We start from the raw sequence: 21145 nt of genomic DNA on the forward strand, positions 1-21145 counted from the left end.
TCCATTAAGCAAGACGAGGAATGAATAAGGACGAGCAGGTGGGGATTGCTTTGTGCAGAGGGTGGAATACAGATCAGAGTTCAGCTTAAATCAGTATTTCCTAAGATTTTGCTAGGTGCCAGATACTGAGATAAAGTCCTTGTCTTCATATTTGGAACCAGGTGCCTAAGGAAGGACAGAGGAGAGCCACCTCCAAAATGGATACCCTCTCCAAGGGTCTGTAGTGAAAGAGGCACAGCTCTTGGCCTGGAGTTGGTGGGGGCTGCGATAAGTGCAAAATACTTGGTGACAGGAATCGCGAGCATACTCTTGTGTTGTACGGATTCTCAGGGTCGGCCCTGCAGAAGAAAGAGCTTAGTCACCGCGAGGTCCTACACAACATGCCAAAGTCCCGGATATATGTCTCGGGGTCTACACCTAAGCCCCGACCCCTCTAAACTTCCCAGAAGCGCGCAGGAGGAATGGTGCGCATGCGTGTAGCCAACCCAAAGGCGGCGGGAAGTTGGTTTTCTGAGTAGCAACTGAGCAGCTTGAAGACGGATTGGAAGTAGCAGACCAATAAACAAACGTCTCATTGGCTTAGAGTGCTTAGATTCCCAATTCTTCAGCTTCCCATTGGGCCTTTCAAGCGAGCAGGGGCGTGACTCCGGGGGCTCCGCCCCGAGCCTTGGCCCAGTCTTGGGGTCCAAGGCTGAGGGAGCGGGACGGAAGTGAGCGGGTCCCGCCCCTTCCCCTTCTCGTCACCGTTGGAGTAGTCTCTGCCGCGGCTTCCTCGGCTGCCAGCTTTCCGGCGAGCCGGAGTCCTCGTGCCGTACCGTCAGTCCCCGGCCGCGCGGAGCCGGGATGCACTGTTCCTGCTGTGGGTCCTCATCATGGAGACCAAACGGGTGGAGATTCCCGGCAGCGTCCTGGACGATCTCTGCAGGTACCGCGCTACCCGACCCCCTTTCGCCCCCGTCGGGTTTTCTCAGTTTCGCCGACCCCCAGAGGCCTCTGGGTCTTCTTCCCCGCCCACGTCCATGTCCTCGCTTTCCGCTCCCGCCGCTGCTCGCTCTCCATCGTCGACCCTGCTCTCCGACGACACCGCCCCTCTTTCCGCCGCAGCCTCCCTGTTTCTCACGGCCCTCCGTCCTTCCCCGCAGAACACCCGGAATTTCCTCATTTTTTAAGTTACTCAACTATTTTGTTTTCCCGCAGGCGTAGCCGCTTCGCTGGAGCTTGGGTCTTAGCGTTTTGCCGCCGCCGCCGCCGCCTCCCTCTCCCATTGTTTTTTCTGCCTCTGTGACTTTTCCACGCCGTGCACCCCCTCCTCCCTGTGTCTCATTGACCGATTCTGAAGGAAGACCCCAGGGTAGTAATTTAAGCCTTAGGATCCCAGGTACGCGGACCTGCGCAAGGAGCAAATTTTCGGACTTATTCTGACGCCTGCGTGTTATTTGTCCGTGGCGTTCTCTGTAAATTCCTGTAAGGAATTACTTTTTTTTCTCATGCCTGGACTTGTCTTTGGGGGAGAGAGGGAAAAAGTGTAGCGCTGCTTTTCTTTTTATCCTTAATTATCCTATTTTAAAGGAAATTTTCAACCGCGGGGTTTTAACTCAGGGTGTATACTTCACATGAGAAATTTTCTGCATTCTTCCCCCTTGTCAACTCTGATTTCAGATAGCCAAACACGTGTAGGATACTTAAAAATACTTATTTTCCGAAGGTAAAATTTGGGGTGCAATGATACCCGGAGTTGTCGCCAAGTGTGTGTGGATTGTGATTACAAGTGATAACACCTTTTCGTTCACAGTTACTGTGTTTGTTTTAAAAGGCAGGCTTTTAGTAGTTGTATCTCCTTCATGCAGTTTTTTTTTTAATGGAAAGTAAAGAACTGGTGTTTGTGGAGTTTTTTGTTTTTTGTTTTTATTTTTTGAGACGGAGCCTCTTTCTTTTGCCCAGGCTGGTGTGCAGTGGTGCGGTCTTGGCTCACTGCAACCTCTGCCTTCCGGATTCAAACGAGTCTCTGCCTCAGCCTCCCGAGCAGCTGGGATTACAGGCACCCGCCACCACACCCGGCTAATTTTTGTATTTTTAGTAGAGACGGGATTTCACCATCTTGGCCGTGCTGGTCTCGAACTCCTGACCTCGTGATCCACCCGCCTCGGCCTCCCAAAGTGCTGGGATTACAGGCGTGAGCCACCGCGCCCGGCCTGGAGTTTCTACTGTGCACCAGGCACTACCTTTACATGTATTGTTTTATTTAATCCTCAGTCAGCCCTGTTTCGTAGGTGCAGTTAGTATATTTCCATTTTCATCTGCGCAAACAGATTCAGGAACTTTGTAATTTACATAAGGTCACATTCATCCTAATTCACAAAATCAAGATTTCACACCTATTCCTTTTTCTTTCCAGTGCCTGTGCTTTTTCTCTCATACCAAGGAGAAGTAATAAGCCTAACGTTTTAAACCTCACAAAAGTACATACAGAAAAGTAAATAGCTTAATTTTGCAACTAATACAAATGGCGTTGTACTTCTTTGGTGATGGTAGATTTATAATTTTTGAAGTATGGTAGATTGAAATGAACCACTGAAAAGGCACTTAGTTTCTTGTCCCAAATAAAAAAAAAAAAAAAAGGAAAAAGAAACTGAATTTGAAATGTGTATGTGGATAAATGACTAGACGCACATCAACCAATAGTGGGATTATGAGATTGTGATCTTTATTTTTTGTTTCCAATATTTTTTATGCATTTTATAGTTAGAAGAAAATTGAAGATAAGTATTTAGAAAGGTGATCAGTAATTAGCTGTGTGTTAATAGGGTTAAGAGTTGATTTAGAAAAAGATGTGGTAATATTAAACATTTTACAGACATCAGAGCTAGTCTTCCTACTAGTATGGGGGTTAATTTGCATATTAGCTAGGATTACATCATTTAAATAAGTGATGTCAGCTGTTAACGATTTTATGTATGGAACCTATTCACAAAATAATTACGTTGTATTTTGTAAACAATATGTTAAGCACCTGTCAAGTGTTAAAGATAGTTGGTTTTCCAGTGAGTGTATTTAAGCTGTTAAACAAATATTTTTGAATGGAGTAACATTTTTTTCCTTTCAAGAAATTTCTTTTTGCAGTTACTGTTTTTGGCTGTATAAATAAGGATATGATATATTTAAAAATTACGGCTGGCTGTAATAATGAAACCAAATAAACATTTCTCAAAACTTCAGATTTTAAAATAAATGCCATTTTCAAGTTAATATTTATAGCTTTGATTAATTGAAAGATTTTTAATGTTACTGATTCAAGCTTTTGATTGTAGACTAAAACTTTTTTACGCTTAGAATTTGGTAAACTTCTGTAAAAATAAAGCTTAATTTGAGGTTAATTTTTCTGAACTTCTTTGCTCTCTTTTATGTACGTCTTGATTTATGAATTCAATCTAGGTGCTTGTTTTTACTCCCTTCATTTTTTGCCCTAATTCTGTTGCTTATTATTAGTGTATATAGGAAGTTTTCTTTTGTGTTACTTTGTTTTTTGATAAATTACATGTTTCTGTTAAATCTTGCCTTTTGATGTGGAGAGCAGCAGACTTAAATTTTCAAAATGTGACTTTGTAACCATTAGACTGCTCATAACCTAAGGCAGATGCTTTAGTATGTAACATTGTATTTATTGGAATATTGTGCAGCCATTCCAAGTTCCTCAGGCAATTAGCACACAGTAAACTGAGGGAAAATATTTGTGTGTTGAAAAGATGTACACAGTATACTGAGTGAAATACTTATTTAGTCCCTTGGTGCCTTTTGTGAAAACAAATTTTTAAGTGTGTGTGTGGGTGGGGAAGGGGTGTATGTATTCGTATGCCAAAAGAATATGCGCCAAACTAATAACACTGGTTACTTTGAGTGGAGTAGAATTAGAGGAGAGGAAGGGAAGAGTTTGGTCTTAAAATATTCTAGTGAACAAAAACTGCTTTATAATTTAAAATGTATGTGTAAAGGTGAATCTGCAGCATTTTATGGTGATAACTTGTTTTTGATGAACCATGATTTTTGATATTAAAACTCAAATACAGAGTTTTTCAATACTGTTTAAACTAGCTTATTAAAGAATTGAAAAGCATGTTTTGAAAGTAGAAACTGAAAAGTTGGTTGATTCAAATAAATGCTTGGAATTTTTTTAAAGCCCTTTTTAAGAGTTGGGTATAGTAAGGACACACTAGTGTTAAAAGGAGAAAGGTATTTTCTGGCAACTAGTGTTGCTGCTATTTTGGTGATAGCGTAGGTTAATTAAATAATTTGTGCTCATCTTCAGCTAGCCATGTTAGTGTTGAATTCAACTGGAACATTTTTCTACTAATTGCAATCCTTGTGGTAATGTCCTGTTTGTAGGAACATTGAGAAAATAACATTTCATGTGGTGCAGTTTTTTCCGTAACAAATTGTAGTGGAAAGCATTTTATTTCAGCTATTACTATATACACATACATACACATATGTACACGTACTTTTGAACCTTTAAAACAGATCAAAAGCATTCACAGAATGAACGCATTAAATGTTTAATTTTCATACATCAGCTCTTATAAACTTAAGTCAACTTTTTACTATTAAAAATATGTAATCATGTACATGGTTTTGAAAATTAGAGTACAGACCGATTTATAAATGACAGGCAACAGTCTTAGTTTCTTACCCTACCGTTTTCTATTCCTGTTGAGGCATTGACTTTTACTTGTTTTGTTTTGAGTTCTTCTGGTGGATACCTCATATTTTAAAATATACTTGTGCCAGTTTCTTGTTTTATCAACTTTCTATATTGAATTGGGGATTTGGTTCAATTTTGTAGATACTAGATGAGAGTTCAGTTTACCACACCCACTATTGCCCCCATCCTACTTCCAGTATGTCTCTATCAGTATTTTAAATTGTTCCATTGTTTACCTTTGTGACTTTATGATTTTTTTTTTTAGAGACAGGGTCTTGCTCCATTGCTCAGGCATGATAATAGCTCACTGCAACTTCCAACTCCTGGACTCAAGCTATCCATTTGGCTCAGCCTCCTGAGTAGCTAGGACTATAGGCATGTACCACCATGCCCAGGTATTAAATACATTTTTTTTTGGTAGAGATGGGATCTTTGCCCAGCCTGGTCTCAAACTTACTTGTAGCCTCAAGCAATCCTCCTGCCTCAACCTCCCAAAGTGTTGAGATTACAGGTGTGAACTACCATGCTGGCCCCTTTGTGACTTTAATATACTTAAAATTATATTTGTTTTACGAACTTACAGTATTTCTTGAGTCTCTGATATGGTGAGATGATTAGTGCCTCATTTTTTCTTGCCTATTCCCTCGGCTTCTATCCAGAATAACCTTTAAAAAATTAGGATTGATAATATTTATATTCTATTTTGTAAATTTAAGTCTGTTATATTTTGTGCTATTTGTTGATTGTAAAAGCTGAACAATAATAATACAGTGTAAATAGATATATAGTTTTTACAATAGAGGCAAGTCTTCAGCGGCTAGTTTCTTTTCCATCGGGGCATAGTCAGGAGCCCTTTGTAAGTGTCTTGCAGAATATCTGAATGAATTCTCTGTTCTTATATCCTACAAATTGGTCAAAATGATGGTACCATTTAGTTTTTTCTTTGGGGAAAGAAATATATGCTTTTGTTTTTTTTTTTTTTTTTTTTTGAGACGGAGTCTCGCTGTGTCGCCCAGGCTGGAGTGCAGTGGTGCAATCTCGGCTCACTGCAAGCCCCGCCTCCCGGGTTCACGCCATTCTCCTGCCTCAGCCTCCCGAGTAGCTGGGACTACAGGCGCCCGCCACTGCGCCCGGCTAATTTTTTGTATTTTTAGTAGAGATGGGGTTTCACCGTGGTCTCGATCTCCTGACCTCGTGATCCGCCCACCTCGGCCTCCCAAAGTGCTGGGATTACAGGCGTGAGCCACCGCGCCCGGCCTATGCTTTTGTTACTATTGATTCCTTCTAGCCTTTTTGTTTGTTTGTTTTTGAGATGGAGTCTCGCTCGTTTGCCCAGGCTGGAGGCAGTGACGTGGTCTCAGCTCACTGCAACCCGTGTCTCCTGGGTTCAAGGGATTCTCCTGCCTCATCCTCCCGAGTAGCTGGGATTACAGGCACCCTCCACCACACCATTTTTTATATTTTTAGTGGAGACGGGGTTTCGCCATGTGTTAGCCAGGCTGGTCTTGAACTCCTGACCTCAGGTGATCCGCCTGCCTTGGCCTCCCAAAGTGCTGGGATTACAGGCGGGAGCCACCATGCCAGGCCCCTTCTGGCTATTCTTGAAATCCATTTTTTTGAGGGGAGGGGACAGTTGGCTTTCTGTTCTAACTTTGGTGTTTTTGCTTCACATTTGGACTATGATTCTGTTGTACATGTACTCCTCTCTAATATGTCCAAAGTTTCTGGCTGCTTTTTTCAACCCTTCTCATCCACTTCCTTATTTTATCCTCAATCATACTTTCAACAGAATCCTTTTTTCCCTTTAGACTGCGCTCTTGGGGACCTCCATCCTCCTAATCCAGTCTGGACTCGTTGCTCCTCAGACTTGCCTAGCAACTAGAATACTAGAATTCACTTTCACAACTCTCTGAGGTGGTACTTTCTTGAATATCATGTTTTATCCTTTCTTGGTTTTCATTCTTGTTTTGCTTGTGTGCGTTTTAAGTTAATTTCTTTGAGGGGATTCATTAGGAAGTAAACTGAGTCTTTTAATGTCTAAAATACCTGTTTCTTTTTTCACACTTAGTTCCCACATGGTCTAGCGTCCACATTTTGAGTACCAGTGTCTAGGTGATATCCTTAATACTACCTTCCACTGCTTCCGTTGGTTATAGTAATAATAGTTTTTTTCCCCCCGAGGGCTCTTACTTAGTTACTGTACATTTAAAGAAAAATACAGTTGCTCTGAAAAAGGAATACTCTTTTAAATTTCTTTTAAGATAATAATTCCATCTTTCAACCCTCACTCCTGTTTTCTTCTGGTTCCTCAATTATGTTTTCTTCAGGGTCAGTTAAAAAACTTTCTTGTCATGCTTCACATTTTCCTTAGATGGTAGGTGATTTTTGGATGCCTTTTTATATTAATGATGAGACATTTGAGAGGTTTATTCATTAATACGCTTCTTTATGTGAGTAGATAGGGAGCTGGGTCTTACACTTGAGGGTTTTTGATTTTTTAAAGTACAGATAAAGCAGACTTTAAAGGATAAAGGTGGTGGTTATCAGTGTTGGTTAATCAAGTTGGGTTCAAGGATTTCACAGGTCTTAAATGCCATCACACAGACTGCCATGCCAAGGGCATTCTGAATGCCAATTACAGATTGAAGTTCCTTCAAAAACCAAGATGTTACCAAAAACTGATGAAGTTTGGGTTTCTCTTCAAGTAAGACAAGCACATTTCTTACATAGAGAAAATAGATTACTTGGTTCTGAAAGTTAAAACACTACGCTGAATAATTCCCCTCCCCTTCCCCACAAGTCCCTAAGGCAATATTACGGTTGCCTCTGACAGTTAAAATTTCAGCATTTCAACAGAGCAGGCTGAGGAGAACTGGGAAAAATGAAAAGCAAAATTAATGTAATTGATATGGGGGGTATTTTTTTTAAAAAAATAGAGATGGGGTCTTGCATTGTTGACCAGGCTGAATTTGAACTCCTTGGCTTGAGTTGCTGGAATTTCAGGCATGTACTACCATGCCTGGCAAGGCAGTATAGAAACATAAAGACTCACAGTAGGATTGACTTACGAGACCTTTCAGCACTGAAGGATATGAGTTTCCAAGTACGTATAGTCTATGGAATGACAGTGTAGTGGATCAAAAATAGACACTGCAAAATTTCACAACACTGGGGATGGAAGGAAGATATTAGAAGCATCCAGACTGGGAAAAAGAAAAGATCATATACAAAACATTAAGAATCTGAATGGCTTTTGTCCTTGGCACAAATTAGAAGTAAAAAGAAAAAAAATCTGAATGGCTTCAATCTTCTCAATATCAAAATTGGAAGTTGGAATGAGAGAACACTGTTGAAAATTCTGAAAGAAAATCATTTCCAACTTAGAATTCTTTACCCAAATTATCAAGTATGAGGATAAAGCCATTTTAGCTGTGTAGTATCTTAAAATATAGTATTTACCTCCCCTTTGCATCCTTCCTTCACAGGATATGTGAGGATGTACTCCATGAAAACAAGGAAGTGAATTAAGGAGGATGAAAACAAAAAGACAAGACACATGACCTTTGTGGGATAAAGGCACAGGGAACTATAGGATGCTTGTGAAAGGGCAGTGTAGAGTTGACAGATGTGTACCAGATGTAGAGGACAGCTGATCCAGACTAGAACAGATCAGAAGACTAGAAGTCTTGAAGACGAAACTGATGAATCTGAATTATGGGGGAAAAAAATCCAAAATGAAACTGATGGATCTGAATTGTGAAAAGAAAATTCACAATGGAGATGATTATGTCAGAATATCCAAAAAGGAGCCAGGAGGGCATAAGGAGTTGGATCCTACTCACATACACATCTAGATGGAGTTTCACCTGCTGAACTGGGCCAAAGTGTAAAACTAGCTGCATTTGACTTGAGTTGTATATACTGGGCCTGATCAACCTCCTGGAGAGATAACCATACCCAACTATATTGATCATTGACTAGAGACATCCTGAGCTGACAACCAGCCATCATTTATCATGGACAGTGCTAAAACCTTCCAGATACGTAAATTTATAGTAGCCCTTAAAAGCTCTGCCTAACCTTGCCTGAATGGAACATGATTTAGCTGCTTGGTAGACTTGTGTCTCCCAAATTGCAATCTCTAAAAACTTGATTAAAATGCCTTTTGCTACTCCAGTGTTGCAGTGTTGTTTTTATTTCTTAATTTAAAAATATATATATATATATATATTTGAGACAGTATCTTGTCACCCAGGCTGGAGTGTAGTGACATGATCATAGCCCACTGCAGCCTTGAACACCTTGGCTCAAGTGATCCTCCTGCCTTAGCCTCCCAAGTAGCTAGGACTACAGATGCATGCCACCATATCTGGCTAATTTTTAAATTCCTTTGTTGAGAAGGTCCTCTTGTAATTGGAGAAGAGTATTCTTCTGCTTATTTGAAACTTGGAAACAGCCAAGAATTATTTACTATGATAGTCATTAAACAAGTGATCAAACTGGGTGGTACTATTTTTAATTTTAAAAAATGACTCTAAAAACCAGTGGACTTGACTCTGTCTCTAATGGTTACTGGGAAAAAGGATTACCAAAAATGCTTAACATTGGAAAAAATAAGTGATAGCTGCTTAATGACTGCTCTGAATTACAACATTCACTTAGATTGATGAATTTTAACTTGTATGTTTGATAATAAAGGGGTTCATTATCCTAATTACATATGTGTACATGCAATATTAGTGTATATTAATATAAATGTATATTTATATGTAAAAGAAATATGTCTTTCCTTTCCCCAATGTACATGGAAAAGACAATTTAGGGTTTTGAAAAGTGAGTATATTTGAAAGTTTGAGGCTGTGCAGGTGAGGCTCTTTGGGAAGTCTAGTATATTAATGAGCAACAGAATATTGGTTTCTTTTCCAATATTTCTTGGCAATATTTTGTATGTGAAGATTATGTAATAGCAAACATTTTAAAATTGTATGAATATATTTACCTGTATTCTTGGAAATGTTGCCAGACATGGGAGGAAGTGGAGGTTTTCTTGCTCACTTTTGTTGTTAGTGAGCTCTTAAGCTGATCTCTGTACTTGTGAACAGAGGGTACACAGGCTCAGAACAAACTGTATGAAAAATGAGATACATGGGGTGTCTCCTCTCTAAGACTCATCTTCCCTATAGTATTTCTCTCAAATATTAATTGCTTCCTTGAACAGTACTGCTCTTGGTCCCTTTTCTGAGTTGGGTCAGGTATGAAGCACTTAAATAGCTTAAGATAAATCGTTATAGTTTGTAAATGTAATTTTTGTATGTGTTTTGTTTTTGACAGCCGATTTATTTTGCATATTCCCAGCGAGGAAAGAGACAATGCAATCCGAGTGTGTTTTCAGATTGAACTTGCCCATTGGTTTTACTTGGATTTCTACATGCAGAACACACCAGGATTACCTCAGTGTGGGATAAGAGACTTTGCTAAAGCTGATATCCTTTTTATTACTATAATGACTGACTTTCTTGTTAGCAATATATTTTAGCACAAATTTCTTTTTGCTTGTCTTTTCAGATTTTAAAACTATTAGAGAAAAACATACTTGATTGTTAAATTTGTCAAACAAATAGACACAATTTAGTAATAATCATATTAATAATCATAATCATTAATACTCATAATAATCATAGAGGATGCCCTAAAATGTACACTGATTAAATTTTATTTTTTTCCCATGCATAGCTAGCCTGTTTGTAGAACTTTACTCTTGCTGCTGCATGTAACCAGATGATCTTTTAATCAGATTACTGCCTTTCTGATTTATTTAGAATTTTTTTTCTTTTTTTTTTAAGAGACAGTATCTTATTCTGTTGCTCAGGCTGAAGTGCAGTAATGTGATCCTAGCTTACTGTATTCTCGAGCTCCTGCTTAAGCAATCCTCCCTAGCCTCTCGAGTAGCTGTGACTGCAGGCATGTGCTACCGTTCCTGCTAATTTTCTTTTTATGTTTTCTAAAAATGGGGGTCTCTCTTTGTTGCCGAGGCTGGTCTTGAACTCCTGGCCTCAAGTGATCCTCCTACCTTGGCCTCCTAAAGTGCTGGGATTAGAGGTGTGAGCCGCTGTGCCCAGTGACATTTATTAAATAATTATTGAATGTTTACTATGTTTGAAGCAGTGTTTTCAGTTGTGTGGCAAATACAAAGAAGCCCTTGGTGAGTGCAGTGGCTCACACCTGTAATCCCAGTACTTTTGAGAGGCCGAGACTGGTGGATTGCCAGAACTCAGGAGTTTTGAGACCGGCCTGGGCATCGTGGCGAAACCTCATCTCTACCAAAAGTACAAAAACAGTTACCTGGGCATGGTGGCGCTCACCTATGGTCCAGTCTACTCGGGAGGCTGAGGCAGGAGGGTCTCTTGAGCCTGGGAGGTGCAGGTTACAGTGAGCTGAGATGGCACCACTGCACTCCAGCCTGGGTGGCACAGTGAGATTCCGTCTCAAGGAAAAAAGTCATCTTTGCCTTCAGAGAAGCTTCTTTCCCCATGTACATATCAGGCAGAAACTTGTTGTGATTTATTAGTTATAAAAGATTCACATGAATATTCAACATTATAAAAGAAGCTATGTCATAAGCAAATAATTGAGTAATTGCTAATGGTCCTGATAGTACATGTTTTTAGAATTTGAAAAAAAAAAGTGGAAATATTTTAGGGTAAGCTATATTTATAAGGGAATATAGGATTTTCTCAGTAGAAGTGGGGAATGTGTTTAAGGTAAAGAAAAATTGGAGATTTGAAAAAGGATAGCTCAATAAATAAACTAGTTTGCATTGAACAGCGTCCTCTCATGGCCATAATAGGAGATATGGTTGGAAAGTCACATGAGGTGATGATGGGATCGTATGGGTTCTTAAATCTTGAGCCAAAGCACTTTGATTTTTATTCCCCTCCCCCCCCCCGACAAACCGAGACAGCCTCACTTTGTTGACCAGGCTGGAGTGTGGTGGTGTGATCTTGACTCACTGCAGCCTCCACCTGCAGGGTTCAAGTGATTTTCATGCTTCAAGCCTCCTGAGTAGCTGGGACTACAGGTGCAAGCCACCACACCTGGCTGCCTTTTTTTTTTTTTTTTTGTATTTTTAGTAGAGATGGGGTTTTGCCAGGCTGGTCTCAAACTCCTGCCCTCAAGTGATCCACCTGCCTTGGCCTCCCAAAGTGCTGGGATTACAGGTGTGAGCAACTGCCCAACCTGATTTTTATTCCATAGGTCTTTTTTTTTTCTCTCCTTTTTTGAGATAAGGTCTTGCCTTGTTGCCCAGTCTGGCTTGAATTTCTGGGCTTAAGCAGTCTTCCCGCATTTTTCCCAAGTAGCTGGGATTATAGGTGCTACCGCACCTGGCCAGGTTATTGTTTTTGACCATGACGTGTATGTTTAATGGATTTGTACCCACAAGTTCGTGTACTAGAACTAGAGTTGGAGTAGGGATAGGTGAGCTGAAATACCCTCATTCTCAGCTGCCTGTCACTTTCCTTTAGCCTCATGAAGTAAGGAATCCTTAGGGCTCTGTAGAAAATGGATGAAACAGTGTTTGTTCTGTAATAGTTAACTGTTAACCATAGCACATTTTTGAGCAATGGTAAAGAATATTACTCTGATCATTTGAAAATGGTATCCAAGGCCGGGTGCGGTGGCTCATGCCTGTAATCCCAGCACTTTGGGAGGCCGAGGGGGGCGGATCATGAAGTAAGGAGATCGAGACCTTCCTGGCCAACACAGTAAAACCCCGTCTCTACTAAAAAAAAAAAAAAAAAATACAAAAAATTAGCCGGGCGTGGTGGTGGGTGCTTGTAGTCCCAGCTACTCCGGAGGCTGAGGCAGGAGAATGGTGTGAACCCAGGAGGCAGAGCTTGCAGTGAGCCGAGTTCGCGCCACTGCACTCCAGTCTGGGTGACACAGCGAGACTGTGTCTTAATAAAATAATAAAAAACAAAAATATCCAAGATTTATTGGTTGGTCTGTTACATCACTTGACGTTCAGGGCAATAAATCCCTGAGCCATAGTAGTGGGACTACAAAGAAAACACTGATGGGAGACAGATTTCAAGGGAAGAAATGATCAAACCGTTTGATTAAATGTCTAGAAGTTAATGAGAAATCAGAGGGAAATAGAAATATATTGAGCACTATCTTTGTTAAAGGCCTTGGTGATAGTTTCTCTGGAGAAATCTTAGTAGCCTGGTTTTCAGGAGTTACAATCTAGTTAAGGAAACATAACTAAGATAACCAAGTCCTCTTTTGCTTTGGTCATTTTGTATGGACTTACAGCCCTACTAGGGCAACTTTACATACTTTAGGGTTTTGGATAACATTTTGTGTGTGTTTGCACATGAGTTTTACACTTTGCCTGCTATTAAAAAACACCAAGAACCTTTGTTTTAGGTATGTTTCATTTAGTTAACTAAGAATAGCTACATGGAGAAGGAATGTTTAATGTGGTACACTTCATTAAGTAACTTCATGGTTACTCTGTGCCAGGCCTTATGCAGTGAAGAGAGTAAACTCAATATCTTCAAGAAGATGAGAAAAGACAGGAAAGGAAATGATTACAGTGCAGTGTGGTAGGATGTGATACAGAAGCACCGTGTTCAGTGGGAACAGAAGAGGGATACCCACTTACGATTTGGAGGCTGTGAGTTTGATTCCCATCTTGGCCACTCGAAAACCTTGGGTAGGTTATTTAATTCGTCTTAGATGGGGATCCCAGTTTCTTCCTGACAAGGTTATTAATAGTGCCTAATTCAAAGGGTAAGTTTAAGAAGCACATATATTTGTACGTGTAAGTCGTTTACTTGGCATAGTGATCAATAAATGTTAGTAAGTAAGAAATGTTAACTATTACTCCAAAAAAAAAAAAAAGATTCGGGAGCTGAATAGAAGCCTTCTCTGAGATAGTGATTTATGTGAGGAAAATCGGAGGAAATGAAAAAAGTTCCTGTATTTTAGACTAAATGGGAAAGGTAAGAGATGATGCTACAGAGTAATTCAGAGGCTAAAACATATAAGGGTCTTGTGGGCCATATTTCTTTAAAAAACAGATTAAAAAAACTTATTTTGGGAAAAAGCTTTCGGAGATGGCCAAAGAACATGACAACTGCCATCATACCCTTCATCTGTATTCATTCATTATTAACGTTTTCCCACATTCGCTTATTTCTCCCTATAGGGGTATTTTTCAAGACTGCTGTGAAATAGTGTGAACAGTGAATTGGGGGAAGGCAAGATTGGATTCTGAGAATCTAGTTAACATGCTATTTTATTAATTTACTAGAGAGAGAAAACCTGTGGTAGTAGAAATGAAAAGAAGAGATCAAATTTGAAAGCTATTTAGGAGGTAAGATTGGTGATGATTTGGATATCTGAGGAGAAGTAGAAGAAAGGATGGTACCCAGGTTTCTAGTATGAGCAGTTGAGGATCCCAGTTTCTTCCTGAAAAATAAGGTTACTAATAGTGCCTAATTCAAAGGGTAAGTTTGAGAAGCACATATATTTGTACATGTAAATCGTTTACTTGGCCATCTCATTGACAAGAAAATGAGAAATGTAGGGAATTGATGGGTTCTGTTATGGGCTAGTTGAGTTGATGGTACATGTGGGATATTGCAGTAGAGAAGACTGCATACTTTGATAAGAGCATACGTTCTCGAGCCACATCCTTTTAGTTAGCATCCTTTCTCTGCCACTTACTAGCTATGTATCCTTGGGTAAATTGTGGAACTTGTCTATGCCTCTGTTTTCTCTTTTGTAAATTATGCATAGTCTTTGATTTTTTTTTCCTTCAGTAAGCACTCAGCAACGTGGATACAGACAAGAGTATCCCACATTTGCTCCTTGGCTGAAGTTCTGCTAGGGATTTTACTAAACATGTAAAGCCAGAATTTTAATACCTTTTAGAATCTTACCAGGCCCTTATAGAACCATAGAGCTTCGTGGAATGGTTAATGTTGTATCCAAGCTTTCATCTTTTTTTTCCCCTCCCCAAATGAAGGCATGCACTAATTATATTGAGATTAACTTTGCGCTTGTCTTAAAAAAAAAATTGTAGGGACAGGGTCTTACTATGTTGCCCAGGCTGGTCTTGAACTCCTGGGCTCAAGCATTCCTCCTGCTTTGGCCTCCCAAAGTGCTAGGATTACAGGTATGAGCCATCACACCTGGCCAAATTACAGTGTTGTTATATATGGCTGACTTGACTTGGGCTCCGAGGACCTATTTCATTTGTACTACAACTATGAAACAAATTTTAAATTACAGAATTGTAGAACACGTAAAATTCAAATTAATAAAATGAATTTGATGTGATTTTTTTTTTTTTAAACCAGACTTTTCATCACAATGTGAATGAATATAATGCCGACTTCTTTGAGGGTGTTTTGAGTTTGGTGTACTTGTACTAACACCACCTTTCTCTGCTTTCTGTTATGAAACATTCGTTTCTATATTATGTCATATGTCATTTGATTGTAATGCATCATTTGTAGATTAGCTTTATTTCTGTTTTTAATAGCCTGTAGCAATTAAAGTAGTACAAGTACCAATATGGTCTCTGAAATCAAGTGGTAGTATTTGATACATATGGTCATCTAGATAATTGAAAATATGCTCAGATTGCATGTTAGAGTAATATCAAAATGAAAACACAGTATACAAATTTTTATTGAAGAATTGAGAACCCTTAAAAGTATGACCTCATTTTGAGAGATACTATCATAAATTATCATTTTCTCTATGCTTTTTTAAAATTAACAGTATTATAGTGATGAGGCATTTGATAGCATGGAGTGTTGGAAGTCTGAGCATATAATTTCAGGGTTTGGATTTTACTTACTTTACTATTAATATTTTACACTGCCCAGTTTTGGGGGGAGTGCCTATTTTCTTTGAAACTGGCTATGTTTTCCTTAATACCTGATTTGCCTTTCTCTGTAATCCTTAAAGTAAAACTTGTTAAAAGTGTTCTTCATTATGGAAACAATATATATGTGGTAAACAGTATAGAATGGCATACCTCATTCATACTTCTCCTTCCCAGAATTAAGCACTTTATTCTTTTTCTGATGTGATAGTTTCTTTCTCTTAGCAATATATTTTCTTCTGTTTCTTGCTATCACTTTATATATGTAATTCTATTTCTTGTTATTATGCTAATATCTATAACTACCTGGCATTATGAATTTGACTCACTTAACGAGAAATGTTCTAGGTGTTTACATGGTCCAGAATTAGTTTGTGTTAGGGATCCAGGACTGTGAGTACTAAAAACTTGATTTGTGTGTAGGCTACAAATGAAAAAGTTAACAATGACTTTTTAAGAGAAAACAAATGTAGAAAAAACAAAAACACAGTCTGCCTCGGCCTCCCAAAGTGCTGGGGTTACAGGTGTGAGCCATGGTGCCTGGCCAAAATGCTACACTTAAATGAGGGAAGATTCGAATAATTTCACATAAAATACACTATTGATTTAAATGGGTCTCTTTCTGTATATAATTTCTGAAGCCATATTAAAGGAGAAAGTAACTTCCTTGACACTATTTATACTCTTCAGTCATTGTCCGTTTTTGCTGCCTCAAGGTGAAGATGTGGAAAAAGTTTTGGATGAATGGAAGGAATATAAAATGGGAGTACCAACATATGGTGCAATTATTCTTGATGAGACACTTGAAAATGTGAGTGTAATGAAATAAAGATTTTTAGTGAAATGGTGATCATTAGTCTGTTAACAAAATTTGTTATTGATGTAGTGTTTCTAAATTGAGGTTTTAAAATATACTTAGATTTTTAGTGCTAAAAGGCCAAGCTTTGTGTATTTTATCCACATGCTAGGTCTGCAGATTTTTTACTTGTTGCAGTTACGGCACGGTACAAAAAAGTGTCGCTTAATTGTTGAAGACATTTTTTTTTTCTAAATGGGCAGAATGCTTTCACACTGGTGGTGATGTATTCAGACTCACTGAAGATACTTTAAGAAAATACTCTGTAAAATTATTGGCGATAACAGTTACCTCAAGTAAGGAGAAAAATGCCTTTGATTTTTAGAAAGGAGCATGGAAAAGGAGGGCAAGTTTGATTTTTACTTCTGCTTGTTTTGTAGGTACTACTGGTTCAGGGGTACCTAGCAAAATCAGGCTGGGGATTTCCAAAAGGAAAAGTAAATAAAGAAGAAGCTCCTCATGATTGTGCTGCTAGAGAGGTAAGTTATTCCATTTTGATACACAGTATATTTGGCTATTAGGGTCTGAATGTATTTTTTTTAGCCATGTAGACTTACTTCTTTGGACTGTCTTAACCCTTTCCAGAACTTGAGTGCATGAAGTAACTTACTTTTTTTTTTAACATCACTGTTGATTCTTTTATCCACATGTCTTTTCATTTATTCGTATCTGTTCCCATTTTTTTTAATGGTCCATTTTGTATTATCTCTTGTTCCTTTCTTTGATATTTTTCCCACCTTTCCCTTTAGAATTAGATTTCCTATTGGTAAAACATTTTGGCTGTTAAAATCCTTGTTTTATGTTTATAGCCTTGGCTTCCTGACAAGTGCACAATTTGGGCTTTTCTAAGAAGTTGACATTTGTTGCTGAAAACCCACTAAGGCTTTCCTCTGCCTATAGGATAAAGTTTAATTCTTTAAGTATTTAAACTCTGTCCCCTCTCCCCCACACAAATCTTAACCATTTCTGAATTTATCGTATTTTCAGTCAAAACAATTTATTCTCTCTCTCTTGAACTCGATTGATTTGTTTTGGCCTTTAAATTTTTGCTGTTATGGCCGGGCACGGTGGCTCACGCCTGAATATGGGAGGCCGAGTCAGGCGGATCACCTGAGGTCAGGAGTTCGAGACCAGCCTGGCCAACATGGAGAAACCCCGTCTCTACTAAAAATACAAAAAATTAGCTGGGTGTGGTGGCACATTCCTGTAATCCCAGCTACTTGAGAGGCTGAGGCAGGAGAATCTCTTGAATTCGGGAGGCAGAGGTTGCGGTGAGCCGAGATCACCATTGTACTCTAGCCTGGGCAACAAGAGTGAAACACTGTCTCAAAAAAAAAAAAAAAAACCACACAAATTTTTTTTTGCTGTTATTTTCCTACCTGGAATGTCCTCTCTTGTTCCTTCTGTTCAGCTCCTATCTAGATGTTTCTAAACCCAGCTTAAATCCCTTTTCCCTGAAGGACTGCCACTGCCACCGCCACCAACTAACTCTGTGTATAGGGCTTAAGTTTCTTTTCTGTCTCTCTCTCGTGTGTGTGTGTATGTGTATCTATGTGTGTGTGTGTGTATATGCACACATACAGATATAATTATTTTTGGTGTAGGATCTTGCTTTGTTGTCCAGTGGCAACATCATAGTTTTTTTAAATTTTTATTTATTTATTTATTTATTTATTTATTTATTTATTTACTTATAGAGGCAAAGTCTATGTTGCCCAGGCTGGGTTTGAACTTCTGAGGTCAAGTGATCTCTCCTCCTCGGCCTCCCAAAGTGCTGGGATTAGAGACACAAGCCACCGTGCTTGACTGGGCCTTAGTTTCTTAAAATGAAGTTTAGAATGGATGTTCTTTGAAGTTCATTCCTTTTTTTCTTTTTTTTTTTAAGACAGGGTCTTGCTCTGTTACTGAGGCTGGAGTACAGTGACATGATCATAGTGTACTGCAGTCTCGACCGCCTGGGCTCAAGCAATCCTCCTGCCTCAGCCTCCCAAGTAGTTGGGACCACAGTTGCATGCCACCATGCCCAGCTAATTTTTTTTTTTTTTTAATGGTGGGGTCTCACTGTGTTGCCCAGGCTGGTCTTGAACTTCTGGGCTTAAGTGATCTTCCTGCCTCAGCCTCCCAAAGTGCTGGGATTACAGGCATGAGCCACTGTGCCCAGCCTTCATTTTTACTTAAAATTCTATTTTAAAATCTTACCAGTTAGCTCTAGCAAACAGTAGTGTTAGTCTCTGAACTTCACTAGCAGTTATTGTCTTTACTGTTCACTATTATATAATACCTTGCGATGGATTGTTTGCCGTATTCTTATTTCTTACCATTTATCACACAATTTATCATGTATCACACAATTATTCTTGAGATTTGAGAAGTTGAACTAATAGGAAGTATGATATAAGGGAAAGCAAATTGGCCTAGGAGTTGAAAGATTTTTGTTCTAGCATACATTTTGTTACCCAGTACCCTAGAGACTTTAGTCACTTAACCTCTGTAAGACATAAAGACCTTTAAGGAGATTCACTCAAGTCCATTAGAAGTAATATCTTTAAGGAAAAAATTCTAAGGTGGTAGTGATTTGATCAATTTAAGACTTTTTGAAATGGTAGTATGGATTTTGTGGCATATTTCATTAGAATTCATTGCCTTGTATATGTTTGACTCGATTTCCTGCAACAGTGTTTACTGCCTACTTTAAGTTTGGGTGTAACTGTTAATGAGGGATAATAGTTAAAATTTTTACAAACTGCTGGTGGTTGTTTATTATAGAAGAACCATTAGTGGTTATTCACTTTGTAATAGAATCAAAAAATGATTGAAAATGCTGTATTTTAAATTTGATATGGAACAGCTTGCCCAAGCTATTATTTACAACAGCCTATAGACAAAGCTGTTGTGTATGAGTAAATGAAGGTTAATACACAACTCTTAAAATTGGAAGCAGTTTGGTGAGAATGTGAGGAATTGCCATATCACCTAAGAGCTTAGCTTTTCTTTCTGTAGATGGTAGGAAATGAGACGGACCATTTGTAAAAGTCCTCCCTTTTATTTCCTCAAACTTTGTAGTTCTCTTGCTTATAAGGAAGGACAAAATAGAAATCAGCAGTATCCTGCTTAGAGGAATTGATTGTAGCTCTGTACGTGGAATTAGACTGCTCTTAACGGCAGTAAGGTGGTTGTCCAGGTCAGGAAGAGGTATTACATTGGTTGGAATAACAAAACAGTTCCATTTTAGGTTTTTGTCTTGGTTTGAGGGAAGCACAGGCATCCTGAAGAGCCGTAGTCTCTTAATTTCAGGGAGAATTTTTTCGTTTTCATAATAAAAATTCTAACCTCTAAACATTCTTTTTGATCTTCATGATGTCCTTTTATAGCTGACTAAGGAACTTTAATTTCAGTAAATTTTTGGATTAGGATTTTTAAAGGCAAGTTTGAGTTTTGATTTTTAAATGACCGACTTTGTCATAAAGTTTGGGATTAGGGTGAAGTGTTGCTGTTTTAGTCTGTGAGGGCTACCATAACAAAATATCACAGATGGAGTGGCTTAAACAACAAATTTATTTTGCAACGGTTCTGGACGCTGGGAAGCCTAAGAGCAAGGTGACTTATAGATTAACACCTTGCTGAGCACACTTATGCCCTTCTTGTGTATATGCAGAGAGAGAGAGCTCTGGTGTCTCTTCCTCTTGTAAAAATGGCACCAGCCCTATCAGATTAGGGCCCTGCCCTTATGGATCTCATTTGACCTTTATTACTTCCTCACAGCCCTATCTCCAAATACAGTTACACTGGGGGTTAGAGCTTCAACATATGAATTTTTTTGGTGAGGGGACATAATTTAGTCCATAGCAGTGGCCTTTTTTGAATGATGAAAGTATTCAGCTAGAATTGCAGTTTGTCCCTCTGCCACTTGGTGGTGCTGCGGTATAAAAGAAGCTGCACGGCTTGACCGAGTGACATTACCAGTTGTAAACCAGATGGTTATTCCATTCTTCATAGTTTATTAATGCCTCGTTTTTCCTTTTCATTACCACTTGTATTAACAGATGAGGAAAGATTTTGTTCTAATTTTCTAGCTACTGATTAGACTTAGGCTGATGTTTTGAGCACTTTTTTTTTCTTGCATTTAAGTTACACAGTTCTACCATGGGTGCTTACAATTTTAAGTTGCTAATAGCATTTTTATTTAGCTTATTATGGCATTCATACAGTTATATTAATGTTGTTATTTTAGTATAATTGGCATTCTAGAGGTGTTTTGTTACACTGTAGCAGAATTTGACACATCCTCAAACAGGGAAGGGTCTGTGGGCTAAGCCTAAAGCAGCAGTGGCAGACAAGCTACTTAGGGAGAAGGTGTAAGTAATTATCAATAGAGAGCTAAGAACAGACCTTTTTTTAGCAGACCTTTTTTTTTGGGCGATCTTAGTTAGTAATTTCCAATCTTCTATTTGACCTTTTGGCTCACCTTTGTTAATTTGACTATTTCTGAATAGTATTTTCGGTGAAATAGATTTAGGACTGTCAAAAGACAAAATCACAACAAATTTAAAGATTGCGATGGGTTTATTTGCAATTTTAGAATTACGCAACATTTTATTCCGTAAAATAAAATGAGCATTCCAATGGCTGAGCAAAGGAGGTTGGCTTTAAAGACAGAAAAGAGCTGAGGAAAGCAGAACCAAAAACCAAATGT

At 38.7% G+C, this 21145-nt stretch overlaps 1 protein-coding gene across 2 annotated transcripts in view; it reads left to right on the forward strand.

The window, feature by feature from the left end:
- The first annotated feature begins 635 nt into the window (after nucleotides 1-635).
- DCP2 (decapping mRNA 2) overlaps nucleotides 636-21145 on the forward strand; it is a 44330-nt gene continuing 23820 nt past the window's right edge. Inside the window, exons 1-5 of one of the 2 annotated variants that reach the window (XM_063706710.1) lie at nucleotides 850-925; nucleotides 4962-5091; nucleotides 10028-10179; nucleotides 16280-16407; nucleotides 16833-16931. In XM_063706710.1, the coding sequence (XP_063562780.1) occupies nucleotides 5084-5091; nucleotides 10028-10179; nucleotides 16280-16407; nucleotides 16833-16931 (387 nt within the window). In that variant the 5' untranslated portion in view covers nucleotides 850-925; nucleotides 4962-5083. Of the gene's footprint in view, nucleotides 926-4961; nucleotides 5092-10027; nucleotides 10180-16279; nucleotides 16408-16832; nucleotides 16932-21145 lie in introns of both variants that reach the window. The other variant, XM_004042359.5, reaches the window with a different exon arrangement.

Source organism: Gorilla gorilla, chromosome 4, assembly GCF_029281585.2.
Source record: "Gorilla gorilla gorilla isolate KB3781 chromosome 4, NHGRI_mGorGor1-v2.1_pri, whole genome shotgun sequence".
In the NCBI taxonomy this organism is placed as follows: domain Eukaryota; kingdom Metazoa; phylum Chordata; class Mammalia; order Primates; family Hominidae; genus Gorilla; species Gorilla gorilla.